The sequence below is a fragment of the Pan troglodytes genome, chromosome 18 (assembly GCF_028858775.2).
Source record: "Pan troglodytes isolate AG18354 chromosome 18, NHGRI_mPanTro3-v2.0_pri, whole genome shotgun sequence".
Taxonomy (NCBI): domain Eukaryota; kingdom Metazoa; phylum Chordata; class Mammalia; order Primates; family Hominidae; genus Pan; species Pan troglodytes.
Window position 1 is genome coordinate 3,803,848 of NC_072416.2, and position 19,823 is coordinate 3,823,670.

Below are 19,823 nucleotides of genomic sequence, written 5' to 3' on the forward strand. Positions count from 1 at the left end.
TTTATCCCCTAGGCTAAGCACTGTTGAAAAAATAAAGGAAAACAGACTTCACAAGGGTCTCCGTGCTGAAAGCAGCCTTCAACAGGAAGGTCCCTGGAGAATCAGCTCCTTCCAAAAGATCAGGGGGTGAAGACTTCAAGACCGCAACTGCTGCTGTCTCACCCCTAGGCAGGAATGGACCACCCTCCGCCCTCCACCCTCCGCCAGCAGCCCACAGGAAGCAAGTAGAACCTGATACCACCTCCCGCCAGTCTGTGAATATGTAATCTGACTTGTATTTTCCCTGTTTTCCCATTTTGCATACTTCAGAATAAAGACAGCTGTTCATAACACTATTAGGAACCTTGTAAAAAAAGAAAAAAATCAACCAAAACAAAACCTTGATTTCTTAACTTTAAAAGTGCTACATAGGGGCCAGGCGTGGTGGCTCACGCCTATAATCCCAGCACTTTGGGAGGCCAAGGAGGGAGAATCACCTGAGGTCAGGAGTTCGAGACCAGCCTCGCCAACATGGCGAAACCTCATCTCTACTAAAAATACAAAAACTTAGCTAGGTGTGGTGGCGGGTGCCTGTAATCCCAGCTATTCAGGAGGCTGAGGCAGGTCACTTAAACCTGGACAAGGCAGAGGTTGCAGTGAGCCAAGATCAAGTCACTGCACTCCAACCTGGGCGACAGAGCGAGACTCAGTCTCGATGCTACATAAATGAGCCTGCACATAAAAACTTTACTGTCTTAAAATTAAAATAAATACGTAAACATCAAGAGAGGAAACATCCCAGATATAGTCTACAGTGTGAATATTCTAACAAGCTCTCTGCGTGGAAAGCAACCGACCACTACAAAACGCTTCAAAACGTGGCCAGGCGTAGTGGATCATGCCTGGAATCCCAGTACTTTTGGAGGCCAAGGAGGGAGGATCGCTGTGCCCAGGAGGTTGAGACCAGACCAGGCTACAGCAAGAACGCTGTCTCTATAGACACAAAACAAGGCACTTGGCCAGAGGTTGGTTCTGATGCAGGAACGGTGTCAAATCAGAGTGGGAAACAGCTAGGCACAGTGGCTCACACCTGGAATCCCAGCACTTTGGGAGGCTGAAGCAGGAGGATTGCTTGAGCCCAGAAGTTCAAGACCAGCCTGGGCAATGTAGTGAGACCCCATCCCTACAAAAACTATGCAAAATTAGCTGGCATGGCATGAGCCTGTAGTCCCAGCTACTTAGGAGGCTGAGAAGGGAAGATCACTTGAGCCTAGGAGTTGGTGGCTGCAGTGAGCCGTATCCCATCATTGCACTCCAGCACCAGTGACAGAGCAAGACCCTGTGTCAAAAAAAAAAAAAAAAAAAGTGGGGCCGGGCACGGTGGCTCATGCCTGTCATCCCAGCACTTTGGGAGGCCGAGGTGGGTGGATCACCTGAGGTTGGGAGTTCGAGACCAGCCTAACCAACATGGAGAAACCCTGTATCTACTAAAAATAAAAAATTAGCTGGCCGTGGTGGCACATGCCTGTAATCCCAGCTACTCCGGAGGCTGAGGCAGGAGAATCACTTGAACCTGGGAGGTAGAGGCTGCAGTGAGCCGAGATCATGCCATTGCACTCCAGCCAGAGCAACAAGAGTGAAACTCCGTCTCAAAAAACAAACAAAAAAAAGTGGGAGGTGAAGCAAAATTGGTTTGAGTCACACAAGGGTTACCCCTAAAACACACATAATCCCTCGGGAACTGGCCTGAGAATAGGAAATGCCTCCCCAGCATCCCTGGTCACTAGAAAATTTCAGCGTATAATTACGACTCCCTCTGCAGGGGCCAGGTATGGACACTAAGGCGTCCGCTGAGGGTCCCGGCCGCATCCCCAGGTGGAGGCCCCCCACCTCCGCCCAGGCAGCGGCGCCCCCTCGCGGCCGCTTACTCGTCGCCGTCGGGGCACACGCCGGTGGCTTCGTTGTACTTGGAGCAATACACGTCGGGGCTGTAGTTGAAGGTGCCGTCGCGCCTGCGGAGGGGCCTGCGGCGGCGCTGGTTGAGGAAGTGCCAGTGGAAGCAGGTGAACGGCCGGTGCTGCGCGCACTTGTGCTGTGAAAACAGGGGGCACTGCTCCGTCCTGAACTCCTTCAGGTACCTACAAACACAGACAGCGCCGCGGCTCGCTTCCGGCAGCACCTCCAGGGACTCGGACTCGTGGGCGGCGGGACCCACCGGCCTCATGAGCCTCAACCCAGGGTCGACCCGTACTCAGATTCCCGGCGGGCCCCAGGCGCTGCGCCCACCCCCATCCCGACTCCAGACGCGACCCTCACCCGACCTCGTAGCCCAGGCGCTGACCCTGGTCCCCAAGCCCAAGCGCCACCCTGGACCCTGGGCGACCCGCTGTGACCTCAGGGTCGGCAGCCGGGGCAGAGGGTCCCGGTCCCCGAGCCCAGGCGCAACCCCCAACCCCGGGGCGTTCCTCCCTCCCCAGAGGCGCGTGGACCCCGGAACCAGGTGCCATCCCAGACCATGGGCGCCGCGCTCCGACCTCAGGCGGAGGCCGCCGAGAGCAGAGGGTCGTGGCCCCCCCAGCCCAGGCGCTGCGCGGAGGCCGGGGGGCGCGGGGGCGGCGAAGGGGCGGCGGAGGCGGCGCGAGCCCCGGCGGGAGGCTCCGAGCTGCACCGGGCGCGGGCGGGGGGCCGCAGGCCGGACGGGCGCTGACCTGTAGTGGGTCGGCTTCTCCGTCTGCGGGGGGGACCCGCTCAGCGCCGCTGCCGCCGCTTTCGAAACCGACGGCATTTTCAGTCAAAACAATGCAGCGCGCATGCGCCGCGCCGGCGCCCCCGCCCCCGGATATCCCCGCGCGCCCCCGCGGCCACGCCCCCCGCGGCCCCGCCCCCAGCCCGCAGACCCCTGCCCCGCCCCAGCCCCGCGCCCCCCGCAGCCCCGCCCCCGGCCCGCAGACCACGCCCCAGCCCCGCGCCCCACCCTGCCCTGCCCTGCCCTGCCTTGCAGCCCCCGGCCCGGGACGGTGGTCCTGCCCGGGGCCGCGCGTGGGACCCGCGATGGTCGCCCCTGCTGTGACATGACCCGACATAACCGTGTATTTTACATGAATTAATCACAAGAGTTGTATCTCAATAGAGCTGCTCTTCCACAAACGAACCAAGAGGCTGATGTCAGGGGGAGCCAGGCACCGGGCGGAAGGGCCAAGGGGTCCTGGCCTTTGTAGAAAGGAATTTGTTCCATTTCGAACCCTGACCTCAAAAACTTATACTCAGAGATTTATCTACAAAGGTAATTATCACAGTTATTTTGCAAACACTTGAGGTCCCCACTCCCCCAACAGCGCAGTAGCTGAGAAAAGGGAAAACTCTTAAGTGCTCTGCGTGATTTGAAACAGTGCTTCCGAAGAATTTTTAGTGGTAGGAGGCCGGGCGAGGCGTCTCACGCCTGTAATCCCAGCACTTTGGGAGGCCGAGGCCGGCGGATCAGCTGAGTTCGGGAGTTTGACAACAGCCTGGCCAACAGTGAAACCCCGTCTCTACTAAACATACAAAAATATTAGTGGGGTGTGGTGGCTTGCGCCTGTAATTCCTGCTACTCCGGAGGCTGAGGCAGGAGAATGGCGTGAACCCGGGAGGCGGAGGTTTAGTAGTGAGCCGAGATTGCGCCACCGCACTCCAGCCTGGGTGACAGAGTAACATCCTATCTCAAAAAATAAAAAAGAAATTTTTAGTGATATGAAAAATGTGCCCATTGGCCGGGCGCGGTGGCTCACGCCTATAATCCCTGCACTTTGAGAGGTCGAGGTGGGCGGATCACGAGGTCAGAAGATCGAGACCATCCTGGCTAACACGGTGAAACCCCGTCTCTACTAAAAATACAAAAAAAAAAAAAAAAAAAAAAAAAAAAAATTACCCGGGCGTGGTGATGGGCACCTGTAGTCCCAGCTACTCAGGAGGCTGAGGCAGGAGAATCACTTGAACCCAGGAGGCGGAGCTTGCAGTGAGCCGAGATCGCGCCACTGCACTCCAGCCTGGGCAACAGAGCAAGACTCCGTCTCAAAAAAAAAACAAAAACAAAAAAACGAAAAGAAAAATGTGCCCATTTCGGTTGAAAGCAAATCACTTCCTACAGATTTGTTCCAAGTATCTCAGGGTTTTTTAAAATATTAATACTGTAAAACAACAAAAACTATCATTTGCTGGTAGGATAAATTTCTTCATAGGTTCTCATTTTCTTTTTCTTTTGGCGGGGGGCGGGGGGAGGAAGGAGTTTTGCTCTTGTTGCCCAGAGTGGAGTGCAATGGCACGATCTCGGCTCACGGTTGCAACCTCCGCCTCCTAGGTTCAAGGAATTCTCCTACCTCAGCCTCCTGAGTAGCTGCGATTACAGGCATGCACCACCGCGCCCAGCTAATTTATTTTTCGTAGAGACGGGGTTTCTCCACATTAGTTAGGCTGATCTCAAACTCCCGACCTCAGGTGATCCACCTGCCTCAGCCTCCCAAAGTGCTGGGATTACAGGCGTGAGCTACCGCGCCAGCCAGGATCACATTTTCTTAATGAATTATCTCTACAAACATTACGTTTAAATCTTAAAATGATCATGAAGAACATATTTTCAAGTTAAGTCAAGCAGGAAAATGAAGTCAAGCAGGAAGGGCAGGGCCTGCAAATTCTTCAGAGACGAATAAACAGATCTTGAAGACTCCCAAGGTGCTAGGAATGGAAAGGGAGTCTAGGGTGACGCCCAGGTCTCTGGCTTGCAGGGATACAGAGCAAGGGAGAAGAAACAGGTTTGGGGGAGATGAATTCCATTTTGGAGTTTAAGGAGCCTGTGACCTGTCCAGCAGAGGTGTCTAGGGAGCTTGCTAAACCTAGGAAACAGATTTGGAGCCTTAGGGTTTAGGAATTTGGGGATCTTTGCTGTAAAGGTATGAGTGAAGACGCCTGCTGTTCCTCCACACCCTGGGGGCATCTTCCTTGAAGAAATCAAAGGAAACTGATGTAAGACTTAAGGATTGAAAGTATCATGTTTTTTCATGCTTTGGAAGAAATGTTCTTTAAAGTCTAGGGTGGTACCAGAGTTATATAGACAGTTCATCAGCTTAGACGTGACCATTTGGTTAATTAACACCTTCCTTGAAAGAATTTTTTTTTTTTTTTTTTTTTTTTTTTGAGACAGAGTCTCACTCTGTCGCCCAGCCTGGAGTGCAGTGGCATGATCTCAGCTCACTGCAAGCTCCACCTCCCGAGTTCAAGCCATTCTCCTGCCTCAGCCTCCTGAGTAGCTGGGACTACAGGCGCCCGCCACCACGCCTGGCTAATTTTTTGTATTTTTAGTAGAGACGGAGTTTCACCATGTTAGCCAGGATGGTCTCGATCTCCTGACCTTATGATCTGCCCGCCTCAGCCTCCCAAAGTGCTGGGATTACAGGCATGAGCCACTGCGCCCGTTCAAGAATTTTTGTTTTAAAACAATTTCCGGCTGGGTGCAGTGGCTCACACCTGTAATCCTAACACTTTGGGAGGCCAAGGTGGGTAGATTACCTGAGGTCAGGAGTTCAAGACCAGCCTAGCCAACATCGTGAAACCCCGTTTCTACTGAAAATACAAAAAAAATAGCTGGGCGCAGTGGTGCACGCCTGTAATCCCAGCTACTCAGGAGGCTGAGGCAGGAGAATTGCTTGAACCCGGGAGTCAGAGGTTGCTGTGAGCCGAGATTGTGCCACCACACTCAAGCCTGGGTGACAGAGCGAGACTCTGTCTCAAAAAAAAAAAAAAAAAAAACAATTTCCACCTCCTGCCCAACCATTTGTCATCTTAGGAATCGCTGCAGCTGCGTCTATTCTAGCATGCTTACAATGGTCTCCCTCTCAAATGCTTATCTGGGGAGGTCAGTATGCCATGTACCCTGGGGAAAATAAAAGCTACAGCCCAGTTGGGAAAACAAGACAAACACACTACAAAAATAGTTAAATACAACTGGGCGCAGTGGCTCCTGCCTGTAATCCCAGCACTTTGGGAGGCCGAGGTGGGCAGATTGCCTAAGGTCAGGAGTTCAAGCCTGGCCAACATGGTGAAACCCTGTCTCTACTAAAAATACAAAAATTAGCCGGGCATGGTGGTGCACCTGTAATCCCAGCTACTCAGGAGGCTGGGGCAGGAGAATTGCTTGAACCTGGGAGGCGGAGGTTGCAGTGAGCCAAGACTGTACCATTGCACTCCAGCCTGGGCAACAGAGCAAGACTCCATCTCAAAAAATAATAATAAATACTAACTGTACTGAATTAACTGTTCACCTGTCAACCTGCTCTGTTGCCATCCTTTGAAAACTCCAGGAGTAGGGAAGATCTGCCCATCATCCCCAGCTGGCCTTGGGTCTGTCCACGGCACAGGTGTGAGGTCAGCAACTGGAAAAGCCCTCCCAGATCGCTGCCCTGGTGGCACTTGGGATCTGCTGCATGTCTTTGAAACATGTATAGGTATATATGTATGAAAACAATTGACCAGGCGCAGTGGCTCATGCCTATAATCCCAGAACTTTGGGAGGCCAAGGCGGGCAGATCACGTGAGGTCAGGAATCTGAGACCAGCCTGGCCAACATGGCGAAACCCCGTCTCTACTAAAAATACAAAAATTAGACGGGTGTGGTGGTGCGTGCCTATAATCCCAGCTACCCTGGAGGCTGAGGCAGGAGAGTCGCTTGAACCCAGGAGGTGGAGGTTGCAGTGAGCCAAGATGGAGCCACTGTACTCTAGCCTAGGTGACAGAGCAAGACTCCATCTCAAAGAAAAAAGAGAAAACAATCTGGGGCCGGGCGCGGTGGCTCCCATCTGTAATCCCAGCACTGTGAGAGGCCGAGGAGGAGAGATCACTTGAAGTCAGGAGTTTGAGACCAGCCTGGCCAACATGCCAAAACCCCGTCTCTACTGAAAATTTAAAAATTATCCGGGTGTGGTGGCACAAGCCTGTAGTTCCAGCTACTCGGGAGGCTGAGGCAGAAGAATTGCTTGAACGCAGGAGACAAGAGGTTGCAGTGAGCCAAAATTGTGCCACTGCACTCCAGTCTGGGAGACAGAGTGAGACCCTGTCTCAAAAATAAAAAACAAAACAAAACAAAAAAACAATCACTTAGGTAACCCAAAATAGTGCCCATCATTTGTGAAAAGAAATACTCACTAGTTGTATTCTACTCAGAAAATGGTTGCCTTGCTTAAAAAGTTTTGCAGAAAACTGCAAAAGTTCCTCATTTCTGGTACTATTTGGTAATATATATGTAGGTTTCTTTCCTCAGTTCCCACTCTGGAAAAAAAAAAAAAGGAAAACGAAACTTTTTTTTTTTTTTGAGACGGAGTCTCGCTTTGTCGTGCAGGATGGAGTGCAGTGGCGCGATCTCGACTCACTGCAAGCTTCGCCTCCAGGGTTCACGCCATTCTCCTGCCTCAGCCTCCGGAGCAGCTGGGACTCCAGGGGCCCGCCACCACGCCCGGCTAATTTTTTGTATTTTTTAGTAGACACAGGGTTTCACCGTGTTGGCCAGGATGGTCTCGATCTCCTGACCTCGTGATCCGCCCGCCTCGGCCTCCCAAAGTGCTGGGATTACAGGCGTGAGCCACCGCGCCCGACCGGAAAACGAAACTTTTAAAAATAGCTGCTGGTGCAATTAACTTACGTGCTCTGGTAAACAAGAAGAGATTAAAATAAAAAACAATAGCTGCTCAAATACCCCCTTTTTAAAAACTAGATGCAAAAAAAGGGAATCATCTAATCCCATATTATAAAATTAAAATTTATTTTCATTTGTTATTGTGTAGAACTCACATGTGGAAGTGTTCCTTGCACAGGCCGCAGCACGCAATACAGTTTCACACTTCTGCCAGATATTCTATCTCAGAAAGCAAATTACCTGCAAACTAACATGGGATGACAAGTGTCACCAGAAGTGCTTTGGAAACATGATTATGTTATACAAAGACTTGGCAAATCCAACAGCATACATTGCAACTGAAACCTTCCCTAAGGATCTGAGAAGTCTTGCCGATGGAATCCTTGGACATCAAGCGCCAGGCGAGGAGCAGTTTCCGATCTGCTGAGATTCTGCTCCGCCTTCACGCGAATCAGCATAGCCAAGTGCCCCATCCACCAGCCAAGCCCTTCAGTGCTGAGGACGCACGCATAGCCAGGACCGTCACGGGCAAACGTGACATCAAATCCGAAGGGCGGCTGTCGGCTCCCTTCCTGCCAGCCCCAGCGGGCACCCCGTCAAGTTCTCGCTCTGTAGGCAGCTGGAGTCTCAGGCTTCTCAGAACGATCACTGGGCTCTGGCACCTCTCCCCACACCTGTCTCAACCACTGGTCCGCCTCGCTCTCCTCCCTCAGGTAGCACCAGATGATCAGCGCCACGAGGAAGCAGCTGAGGGGCAGCACCTTCCACCAGGGCCGCTGATGTCCCTTTCCCATGGTATGGCCCACCGACCAGCGGTGAGGGTTGGCTTTGCTGGAGGAAAACTCAATGGGGCGGTCAGGGTCGTCCTCTTCCTCGGCGGCAGGGTGGGCCCGATCCCGGGAACCGGGCAACGGATGAAGGCTTCGGGAAGCCCAGCCTATGAGCCTCAGCGCCCGGACGGCCCTGGAAGAGAGAGAGCAGTAAGCGCTCCGCCCGCCCGCCGGTGTCTGCCCTCGGCCCTCCGAGACCTTGAGGAGCTCACCCGGCCGCCGGGGCACACAAGACACGATTCATTGCTGCATTGACTCCTCGTTTGACGCCGTGGCGCGCCGTGATAGCGTCACTTCCGTCGTCGGAAACAGGAAACCGGGCGCCATACCAGGCCTCTGCTCACGACTACAGAACGTGGTCCCAGTAGCGCAGTGGAAATGACGTTCGGCTGCGAAGAGCTCTTTCCGTCGCAGGCCCCAGCGCCCCCGGAGAGCGCGATGGCATGCCGGGAAATGTAGTTCTCCGTCCCTTTCGAATAGGACCGAGACCCCGGTCCCTGGCCCCGAAGAGAGGCGGGCGCCGCGGGGGCGGACGTTGTCCTCAGAGAGTTGTCTGAGTTTGCCTCGGAGCAGTTCTGAACCGTCATGAAGGTGCGCGGGGCCTGGTTGGGGATCCGCGCCCTCAGCCCTGCCCGCCTGCCCTGGGCTGGGCGCCCGCACCTCTCTGCCGGCTTCCCCGAAGGCCGTGGCACCGCCCTATTTTTTTTTTTTTTTTTTTTTCCGTTTAGTTCTTTTCGTGAGACAGGGACTCTCTCTGTCGCCCAGGCTGAAGTGCAGTGGCGCGATCTCACGTCACTGCGGCCTCTGAAACCGCCTTTGCAAAAATTATCACTGAGGAAATGACAGTGGAAGAGATGAGACCTAAGGGGCTCCGTCTTGCTTCCCACCCTTAAGCTGTCCTGGTTCATTCCTGGGCGTGGGCAGAGCTAACTTTGGGAAGGATTTCAGTTCATGGTTTCACTCTGAATCAAAGTCAACAGCCCTTTCCAGAAAAGACCCCCGTCTTGCCTGAAGACCAGTCTGCCTTTGCAGGACTAATAAATCAGCTACAAAATTAGAAATTGGCCGGGCGCCGTGGCTCACGCCTGTAATCTCAGCACTTTGGGAGGCCTAGGCGGGCAGATCATGAGGTCAGGAGATCGAGACCATCCTGGCTAATACGATGAAACCCTGTCTCTACTAAAAATACAAAAAATTAGCCGGGCGTGGTGGCACATACCTGTAGTCCCAGCTACTCGGGAGGCTGAGGCCGGAGAATCGCTTGAACCTGGGAGGCAGAGGTTGCAGTGAGCCGAGATGGAGCCACTGTACTCCAGTCTGGGCGACAGAGCGAGGCTCAGTCTGAAAAAAAAAGAGTCTGAACCTCCCCAAATTGCTCCTGGGGATAACATCACTATTGTAAAATCTAAGATCGGGCCGGGTGTGGTGGCTCACACCTGTAATCCCAGCACTTTGGGAGGCCAAGTTGGGTGGATCACGAGGTCAGGAGTTTGAGACCAGCCTGGCCAGTATGGTGAAACCCTGTCTCTACTAAAAATACAAAAATTAGCCTGGGGTGGTGGCGCTCGCTTGTAGTTCCAGCTACTTGGGAAGCTGAAGAAGAATCGCTTGAACCCTGGAGGTGGAGGTTGCAGTGAGCCAAGATCATGCCATTGCACTCCAGCCTGGGTGACGGAGCAAGACTCTGTCTCAAAAAACACAACAACAACAACAAAAACCTAAGCTCAAAGATCAGTGCCTGAAATATGTAGCAGACCCTGCCCTGGATGGATCAGCTGGTACCACCCAGACGGGTCATCTGGCCCAACCGGTTCTGCCATGCCAGCCAGGAACACAAGAGTCTGAACATGAGTCCATCTCCAACCTGACCAACCAGCACTCCCCACTTCCCAAGCCTCTACCTTCCAAATTATCTTTAAAAACTCCTATCCCCAAATGCTCGGGGTGACTGATTTGAGTAATAATAGAACTCCTTTGTCCCCCACAGCCAGCTCTGCATGAATTACTCTTTCTCTGTTGCACTCCCCCTGTCTTGATAAATTGGCTCTCTCTAGGCAGCAGGCAAGTTGAACCCATTCGGCACTTAGACCTCTGCCTCCCGGGCTCAAGTGATTCTCCCACCTCAGCTTCCTGACTGGCTGCGACCACAGGCGCCCACCACCAAGCCTGGCTAATTTTTGTATTTTTAGTAGGGACGGGGTTTCACCATGTTAGCCAGGCTAGTCTCGAACTCCTGACCTCAGGTGATCTGCCGGCCTTGGCTTCTAAAAGTGCTGGGATTATAGACGTGAGCCACCGCGCCCAGCCTTTATTTGTTTACTTATTTATTTATTGAGGAGGAGTTTCATTCTTATCGCCAAGGTTGGAGTGCAATGGTGGGATCTCGGCTCACTGCCACTTCTGCCTCCCAGGTTCAAGCGATTCTCCAGCCTCAGCCTCCCAAGTAGCTGGGATTACATGTGGGCACCACCACACCCAACTAATTTTTTTTGTGTTTTTAGTAGAGACGGGTTTTCCCCATGTTGGCCAGGCTGGTCTCCAACTCCTGACCTCAGGTGATCTGCCCACCTTGGCCTCCCAACGTGCTGGGAGGTGAGCCACTGCACTCCGCTAATTTTTTTGTATTTTTAGTAAAGACGGGGTTTCGCCATATTGCCCAGGCTGGCCTCGAACTCCTGGCATCAAGTGATCCACCCACCTCAGCCTCTCAGAGTGCTGGGATTATAGGCGTGAGCCACCATGCCCCTCTCTGTTTTAGGAGAGACTCTAATTCCCCTAAGTTGGGCCTCTACCCTACTCCCATTCTTTATTTTTTATTTTATGTTTTTGAGATGGAGTCTTGCTCTGTCGCCCAGGCTGGAGTGCAGTGGAGCGATCTCAGCTCACTGTAAGCTCCACTTCCCGGGTTCATGCCATTCTCCTGCCTCAGCCTCCCGAGTAGCGGGACCACAGGTGCCTGCCACCACGCCTGGCTAATTTTTTTGTATTTTTCAGTAGCGACGGGGTTTCACCGTGTTAGCCAGGCTAATTTTTTTTGTATTTTTTAGTAGCGACGGGGTTTCACCATGTTAGCCAGGATGGTCTCGATCTCCTGACCTCGTGATCCACCCACCTCGGCCTCCCAACGTGCTGGGATTACAGGTGTGAGCCACTGTGCCCCAGCCCCACTCCCATTCTTTACCGGAGACCTGCCACTTACCCAGAGTCGTCCAATCAGGGCTGCAGTCTTCTATTTCCTTTGGGTCTGGGGTCCCCTGAGTATTGTCCCTTCAGGGTTCACCAGAAGGATGTTACAGGACACCAACACTTTCCCAAAGTTAGCCTTTGGGAAGGGGGCTTCCACACGACAGTCTCTTCTGTGGTTCCCCAGAAATATGTTACAGGAAAGCGGTCCTGATCCAGACCCCAAGAGAGGGTTCTTGGATCTCACGCAAGAAAGAAGTCACATCAAGTCTATAGAGTAAAGTGAAAGCAAGTTTATTAGGCAAGTAAAGGAGTAAAAGAATGGCTACTCCAGGGCATGGTGGCGGGCGCCTGTAATCCCAGCTACTCCGGAGGCTGAGGCAGGAGAATCACTTGAACCTGGGAGGCGTGGGTTGCAGTGAGCCTAGATCACGCCATTAAACTCCGGCCTGGGCAACTCCATCTCAAAAAAAAAAAAAAAAAAAAAAAAAAAAGAATGGCTACTCCATAGACAGAGCAGCCTCACCAGTGCCTGAAAAGCCCGAACCTTGGCGCCTTTGGAGAGACTGATGTGTGTAATGACTCGTCTCCTGAGTGGCGGGGCCCGCCTCAAGTCAATTAAAGTCTTTCTTTACTGCAATGCTGTGGTCTCAGTGAATTGATTTTGTCTGTGCAGCAGGCGGGACGAAACCTTCCGGTGGCTGCATTAACCCCTCACCATGAAGGCTTGACAAGGAGCACCCCAAAGCAACGGGACCCCCCGTTTTTTGTTTGAGACAAGGTCTTGTTCAAAAGACCAGGCTGGAGTGCAGAGGCGCCGTCATAGCTCACTGCAGCCTTGACCTCCTGGGCTCCCGCCATCCTCCCACCTCAGCCTCTCAAGTAGCTGGGACTACAGGTGGGTGCCGTCATGCCTGGGTAATTTTTTTTTTTTTTTGAGATGGAGTCTTGCTCTGTTGCCCAGGCTGGAGTGCAGTGGCGCAATCTGGGCTCACTGCAAGCTCTGCCTCTTGGGTTCAAGTGATTCTTCCTGCCTCAGCCTCCCAAGTAGCTGGGATTACAGGCACCCACCACCATGCCCAGCTAATTTTTGTATTTTTAGCAGAGACAGGGTTTCACCATAGTGGCCAGGCTGGTCTTGACCTCCTGACCTCGTGATCCTCCCGCCTTGGCCTCCCAAAGTGCTGGGATTACAGGCGTGAGTCACTGTGCCAGGCCTAATTTTTTTTTTTTAATTTAGAAAATAAGGCCAGGCACGGTGGTTCACACCTGTAATCACAGCACTTTGGGAGGCCAAGGTGGGCAGATCACCTGAGGTCAGGAGTTCAAGACCAGCCTGGCCAACATGGTGAAACCCCGTCTCTACTAAAAATACAAACATTCGCCAGGCGTGGTGGCGCATGCCTGTAGTCCCAGCTACTAGGGAGGCTGAGGTGGGAGAACTGCTTGAACACGGGAGGTGGAGGTTGCAGTGAGCCAAGATCGCACCACTGCACTCCAGCCGAAGCGACAGAGCAAGACACTGTCTCAGGAAAAAAAAAAAAAAAGAAAGAAAACATGTCATTTCTGTGTGTGTGTGTGTTTCCATCTTTTTAAAATTTATTTTATTTATCTTTTTTGCAATGGAGTCTCGCTCTTGTCACCCAGGCTGGAGTGCAGTGGTGCAATCTCAACTCACTGCAACCTCTGCTTCTCGGGTTCAAGTGATTCTCCCACCTCAGCCTCCCGAGTAGCTGGGATTGCTGGCACCCACCACCACGCCCGGCTAATTTTTTTATTTTTAGTAGAGACATAGTTTCACCATGTTGGCCAGGCTGGTCTTGAACTCCTGACCTCAAGTGACCTGCCTGCCTCAGCTTCCCAAAGTGCTGGGATTACAGGCATGAGACACCACACCCAATCCATCTTTTTATTTTTTATTTTTGCAATATGTCTATGTAACAAAAACGTGTCATTTCTTATGCCCAGAGTTTGAGAGGAATTCACACTCATTCCCGTAGAGAGGTTAGTTGGAAGCCTGGACGTGCCTCCAATGAATGGGAAAAGGTGAAGTGCTTCTTTCCTCTCAGGATGGCCCTGGAGCTAGAAGGCCTGCTCCTGACTTCCGGTGCAGGTCACCCCTCCTGTCGCCCGGGTGGTGGCAGGGACCTCGGCCCATCTGCTGCACTGTGTGTGGCCGGGTGGCCCTGGACAAGCCCCTTCCCCTGAGCCAGAATCTGCTCGCCTCTGGAGCACCGGCTCCTGCACCTGCTTCCCAGCAGGAGAAGCGCCAGATCTGGGACCAGTTCTGTTCCCCCAGGAGCTCTTGGCATCAAGGCCAGGAAGGGGGGCTGGAGGTGTCCTGAGCTCAGCAACACCTGGGCGGCCCGGCCCCAGACTGTGTTTGGGGCTGCTGTGTCAACAGAGGCACCTGTTTGCCCAGGTCCTCCTCACCGGGCCCTGCCCCACCTGTTCTACCCCAGAACCCCACCTGGAATCACTGCCAAACCAATCCCCCTGTAGGGACCTGGGAGCACCCACTGTTGTGGGAGGAGGGGGCTCAAAGTGTGGTTGGGGAGGACTGGTCGGCCTCATCCTGGTGTGCAGCCCGGGGGGCTTCCTGAAGGAGGTGGAAATCGAAGGGCCCTCTGGTTAGCCATGGAGCCTTTGGGTTGGGCTGGTGCACCTGCCTGGTTGTCGTGGTTTTGGGCAGTTGAGCACGAGCTGCCCCAGGACAGCAGAGTCAGGGGCAGAGCTGGAAGGTACAGGCAGGGGCTGAGGCTTCACTCGGGGGGCGGGCCAGCCTCTGAGGGGCCAGGCCACCAAGTTAATCTCGGTCTCAAACAGAAATGAGACACCTGGGAAGAATGTGAAATGGGCATCCCCCGTCCCACTCAGCCCACTGTGAGGACTGGAAGATGCCACCCCGGGTTCAACAGTGCCCCAGATTCACGTCCCCTCAGAACACAAGAACTTGACCTTGTCTGGAAACAGGGTCTTTGCCAATGACGAGGGCCCTTCTGGACCAGGGTGGGCCCTAAATCTAACGACACTTCTACTAACGACTAAATCTACTATCTCTTCTAACGACTAAATCTAACGTAACGCTTTGGAGGAGCTGGGACTCCAGGCGTGAGCGCACCGCCGGCTCCTGTGGTGCCCATCTGCCCCCAGTGGCCATTGACTGGTGGGCGTTGACTCCCCCCCCACCCCCCGAATGCTGTGTGTCTGCTTGACCCCGGGTGGGAAAAGCCACAGCCGGATGTGCCGGGGCGCCTGTGTCCCCGGGGCCCTGCTCTCCTTGGTGAGTCCATGTGGAGCTGGCACTGGCCCTGCCCAGAAAGCTGCTGTCATCCTCCCCCTCCCCCAGGGACGTAAACCAACACCTCGGCCTTCATTATCTCAAAGCACACAGAGAAATTTCGTGGGAGGCCTAATGTCCCGCTAATGGGCGGCGGAGGCCGCAGCCCTCGTGTGCCTAATGGCGGGTGACTAGCCGCAGAGCCTCTTGAGAGCTGGCATATTGGAGCTATTGATTTTCTCCAGGAAGATCAATATGGGGTCCGTGGGCACAGCGGGCATGCTGCACTCGGAAGGGCAGCGCCTTCCTCCCGGGCCTGAGGCCCCACAGCAAGGGTGGGAGCCGGCGGGGCTGTGGGCCGGGAGCTCGGTTGGGCCCGATGCTGCCCCCGACGAGAGGCGCGCTGGCCGCAGATGCTGGAAGTCGCTCGGGCCCAGCCCCACTGCCGGGGCCTCCTGTGCTCCTCGGCCTGGCCCCGGCCGCCCGCCCCACCCCAGGCAGGACACAGGCAGGCAGTGGTGTGGGACGTGCGTTTCTCCACCATCCCAGATGCCCCAGAGGCTGCTGCCCCACCCAGCCTCACCGGAAACCGCAGTCACCTCCCCCTGAAGGCCTCCTGAGTCTCAGAACTCAGGGGTAGGGGGCTAATTAGCGAGGGGCTAATTCATCCACCCGTCCCCCAGGGGGTCCCCATATCCCACCCTCGCCCCTCCGGCCACCCCTGGGTTCCCCTTCGCTGCCTGCTTGGACCGGTGCAGTGGCACTGTCACCCCTGAGCCTCAGGCCAGCTCCCCGGGTGTCCATGACAGTCCCACACTGCTCTGCCCCAGCACCTCCTCCCAAATGCCTGTCTGCTCCGGTTTGTGTCCACTCTAGAATTTTCCATTCCAGACTGGGGTTTTCTCTGTGGTCTCCTGTCAGGCAGAGACGAGCATCAAGACAGCTCCGGGACAGGTGGGGTCACGGGCGGGGTCACAGGCAGGCCCCTAGCACCCGAGTCAGAGGACAGCGGGAAAACCCAGGCCCTGGGGCGGGAGAAGCGCGCGGCCTTTCTGGGGAAGCAGGTCACCCCTCTGAGGCTTTCTCTCCAGGGGCGGGGGAAGCGCCGAGGTTCAGGCAGCCACGGCTCACCCCCCTCCAGCATCCAGAGGCTCCCGCGTCCCGGCTCCTGGCCGCTGCCTCCAGCTCCAAAGCCAGCAGCATGGCCTCTTCCATCTCTCAGCCTCCTGCCTCCCTCCAACGAGGATCCACCAGGTGACCGCCTGTCTCCAGGTCCTTCGCTTAGCCACGCCCGCCGTCCCTCAGCTGTGTCGGTGCTGGGGGTTCCGGCGCGGACGTCTTGGGGCCATCACAGGGCCGGTGTTTCCAGGCCGTCCGCTCCGCAGGGAACCCCTTCCGCTTCCCGAGGGCAACGCCCGCCGAGCCCCCGCACACGCCTCCTTCACGAGGGGCTGGGTCTCATTTCCTCGCCCTTGGCGTCCAGGACAGTGACCGGCACCGACGAGGCCGGTAACAGAGCGAGCTGAGGACCACCTGTGCCCGAAGCCTGGGCTGGCCATTTCCTGCCGCCCGCGCCTTTCAGGACAGAACACAGGGGCCCAGAGGCCCTTCTGGGTCCTCCACTGGAGTTCCCTCGGGGCCTCGGCTGACCCCATCCCTGCTGAGACCTGCAAGATGGAGGCCTCAGTGCCCAGACCCCAGGCCGGGTTGGCTCCCGCCCTTCCCTCCGCAGGCCCCGGCCATTCCACAGCATGCGGCAGAGGGCGCTGCAGCCACTGCCAGGAGCGGCAGAACCCCCACCCTCTGCAGGTCCGGCCCCGGGGTTCTGAGCCAAGAGGGCGGGCGCACCCAGGGCCCCCGGCCGGAAGCTCCCCGGGTCGGGAGGGGCAGGGGCTGTATCTGGTCAGAGATGGGGGCCTAGGACCCTGAACCCCAGGCAGCCGCAGGTCCTCAGCCACAGCTGGATCAGAGGGGAGCTGGTGAGGCTGGCAAAGTCCCCCACAGCCAGGGCCTGGCCAAGCATCAGACTCTGGGGTCTCAGGGCGGCCCCCATGAAGCCAGGGACAGAGGCCCCTACATGGTTTGGACACTCAGGGCTGAATATGGCCAGATGCACCTCACCTGGGGCATGGGCTCCCTGGGCTGTGGGCTCCCTGGGCTATGGGGTCACCTGGCTGTGGGCTCACTGGGCTATGGGGTCACCTGGCTGTGGGGTCGCTGGGCTGTGGGCTCACTGGGCTATAGGGTCACCTGGCTGTGGGGTCGCTGGGCTGTGGGCTCGCTGGGCTATGGGGACACCTGGGCTGTGAGCTCACTGGGGTGTGGGCTCGGCTTCTGCCTGTGAAGGAGCAGTAAGGAGAAGCCGTAAGTGGTGGCTGTGCCAATGCTGTCCCTGTCCCCACTCCCAGCAGCCTTTCCTGGGACCTGCAGGTGACCCCACCCCTCACCATGAGACTCATGTGGAGGCCGCCGGCCTGCCCTCTGCAGAATCTTACTCTTAAGTTTGAACTTTTCGTTTCCTGTCCCTTCCCTGGAAGCTGGGGGTCCTGACTGCAGCCCCGGACACTCAGTGGTTGCATTGACTGCCTGAGGCCCCCTGGGACGTCCTGCCTTCCGGGTGACCAAGAAATCGAGGCAGGGCCAGAGGTCCCCAGGTGCAGACAAGGGCTGGGCCTGTGTCCAAATCTCTGTGTGTTGGATGTCACTGGGTGAGAGGGGCTGGTCTCCCATCTGACTGGGGGACGCCTGGAGCATAGGGGTGAGGACCGGGGTGGGGGGTAGCGTCCAGAACCCTCCTGGCCCCTGGAAGGTGAAGGCCCAGGAGCTGGGGGCTCGGGACAGGGGGTGCTGGGGCCAGGCCAGGCTGGGGGCTGCTGTCCCGTCCTCAGAGCCAGAGTCCCTGGGAAGGACACTGTGGAGTCCTCCCAACCTGGGCCACTTGGGGCTGCTCTGGGGAGCACAGTGCCAAGCGGGGGCGCACCTGGCGAATGCCAAGGTCAGGGACAGTCACATGCGGGTGGCGCCTGTGCGACCTAAGCCATGTCCCCACAATGCATGTCCACCTTGAGTCTCCGAATGGGACCTCATTTGGAAACGGGGGCCCTGCAAGTGTAACTGGTGAAGCTGAGGGCACACTGGGTGGGCGCTGGCCCTAAATCCAGGGATGGGGTCCCCCTAGGAGGGCAGAGGACACACACACGGAAGACCCCGTGAGGACAGAGGCAGAGACTGGGGAGACGCAACCACGAGGCAAGGAGCCACTCCTGGCGGCCCTGGACCAGGACCTCTGGCCTCCTGACCTGTGTTCCAGGCTGCCTGAGTTGTGGTCATTGTCACAGCAGTCCGAGGAAGCTAACACGGCCCCCACAGTGGACCAGCTGGGGCCACCCAGGAGGAGCCAGGGAGTCGGTGGGAGCGGCAGAAGCCCTTGGGGACGCTTCTGGGGGAGGCTTTCCTGGGAGCAGTAGGTGAAGGGAGGGTTCCCAGCCCCCCATTCCCACCCCAGGGGTGGCTGCAGCTGAGGAAGGAAGGCCCCTGGGAAGAAGCCTGGGGAAGAAGGAGGTTCCGCCATTAAGAATCAATTGCAAACACCTCTGAGCTCTGGGCAGGTGGGCGGCGGCAGCCCAGCAGGCGTCCTGGTAACCACTGGGCCAGTGGCGGTGGTCATGGCTGTCCGGGAGGCCCCGATGGCCGAGGGAGCTGGGCAGGTGCTCCAGGAGCCCCACCTGCAGCCCACACACCGGGCCCTGGCTGGGGGTCCCTGGGACCTCGCTTCCTTCCCCTCCCCCTTCCCCAGGGTCCTCCTGCGGCCGGGAGTGCTGTTCACCCCGCTGGCTGCAGAGGCAGGATGTTCTCTAGAGAGGCCTACTCCAGAACTCAAAATAGCATGAAATTTAATTTTCCGCTTATTTGACAAGGCTGGGTCCGGGCCCCAGTCCGCAGCAGAGATAAGGGTCCCGGGGCCCGGGGGGCGAGCCAGCTGCGCCTGCACAAACACTCCACGGTCCCCAGGCAGGCTGCGTGCAGGTGAGGCGGGGGGCGTGCTCCCCCCTCGGGGCCCTGGTTGCCGGGCGCTAAAGCAAACGGGCTCTATTTGCCCAGTCTGCGATGACAATGCTGTCGCCAAATATTTGCCAGCCCCTGGCGGCTGCAGAGCGCGGCTATAAATGCTTGTGTCCGGGTGGAGGTCTGCCTGTGGAGCAAGAGCTGTCGGCCCCGGCCAGGTAGGAGCCAGGGCCTGGGGGAGGCAGACGCTGCTGGGGACACCACAGCACTGGGGACCTGGAGTCTGTGAGTCCTGCCCAGGGCTCTGCGGGGACCACCCACCCCTGGGAGAGACCCCCAGACCACTGGGCGGGCCCAGGACTGGGCCGGCACTGGGGCAGACAGACGGCCATGGGAGGGCACCTGCATCTGGGCTGTCCGTGAGCAGTCAGCCCCAAAGTCCAGCGCTCAGGACACTGGATGCCTCCTACGATGGGGACCCCAGTACTTCATTGAGGTCAGGACCACAGCTGGGCAGGCCAGGGTCGGGAGGCCTCGCAGTTCACCTCCCCGACAGCCAGCGGGGAAACATCCTGACCCCGAGGAAAGCCTGTCCCAGCGCCGTGGATGCTCCCCACAGTCCTGCCCCCTCCCCACAGCCCTCCCTACTCCCCGCAACCCCCCTCCCTCCCTGCAGCCCTCCCCGCTCCCCAAAGCCCTCCTCCCTCCCTCCGCCCTCCTGCCACAGGCTCCGGACAAGATGGGTTCAGGCTACCTGACCCCAGGGGCACCCACCATGTCCCCTCGAGGAGGGGCTGGGCAGCCCTTGTCTGTGTGGTGGGCACTACCTGGCAGCTGGCCCAGAGGAGAGCTGCACCCACCCCACAGTCCCCATCCAGATACCCTC

General features: G+C 56.6%; 2 protein-coding genes across 26 annotated transcripts in view; both read right to left on the reverse strand.

Annotated features, from left to right (window-relative positions):
* The window catches only part of UNKL (unk like zinc finger), a 55,288-nt gene extending 47,429 nt beyond the window's left edge, over positions 1-7,859 (reverse strand). For 13 of the 25 annotated variants that reach the window (XR_010152534.1, XR_010152533.1, XM_063797592.1 and 10 more), the window contains exons 1-2: positions 2,688-2,810; positions 1,908-2,117 (exon numbers count right to left, since the gene is read on the reverse strand). Coding sequence is in view for 14 of the 25 variants with exons in the window: in XM_063797592.1 (XP_063653662.1) it covers positions 1,908-2,117; positions 2,688-2,764 (287 nt within the window). In the remaining 11 variants the exon portion in view is untranslated. Of the gene's footprint in view, positions 1-1,907; positions 2,118-2,687; positions 2,817-7,794 lie in introns of those variants that run through there. The other 12 variants (XR_010152535.1, XM_063797596.1, XM_063797594.1 and 9 more) reach the window with 9 other exon arrangements.
* On the reverse strand, positions 7,747-8,822 carry UQCC4 (ubiquinol-cytochrome c reductase complex assembly factor 4). Its single transcript, XM_009430059.5, has 2 exons — positions 8,682-8,822; positions 7,747-8,602 (listed from the first exon to the last, which is right to left on the reverse strand). The coding sequence occupies exons 1-2, from the start codon at positions 8,711-8,713 to the stop codon at positions 8,236-8,238; spliced, it is 399 nt and encodes a 132-aa protein (XP_009428334.1). The 5' UTR covers positions 8,714-8,822; the 3' UTR covers positions 7,747-8,235.
* Positions 8,823-19,823: the final 11,001 nt, after the last annotated feature.

Excerpts from the sequence above, each read along its gene's own strand:
- UQCC4 (XM_009430059.5), bottom strand. The coding sequence starts at position 8,713 with ATGAATCGTGTCTTGTGTGCCCCGGCGGCCGG. Across the intron at positions 8,603-8,681 it reads TTGTGTGCCCCGGCGGCCGG|GGCCGTCCGGGCGCTGAGGC; the intron begins GTGAGCTCCTCA and ends TCTCTCTTCCAG.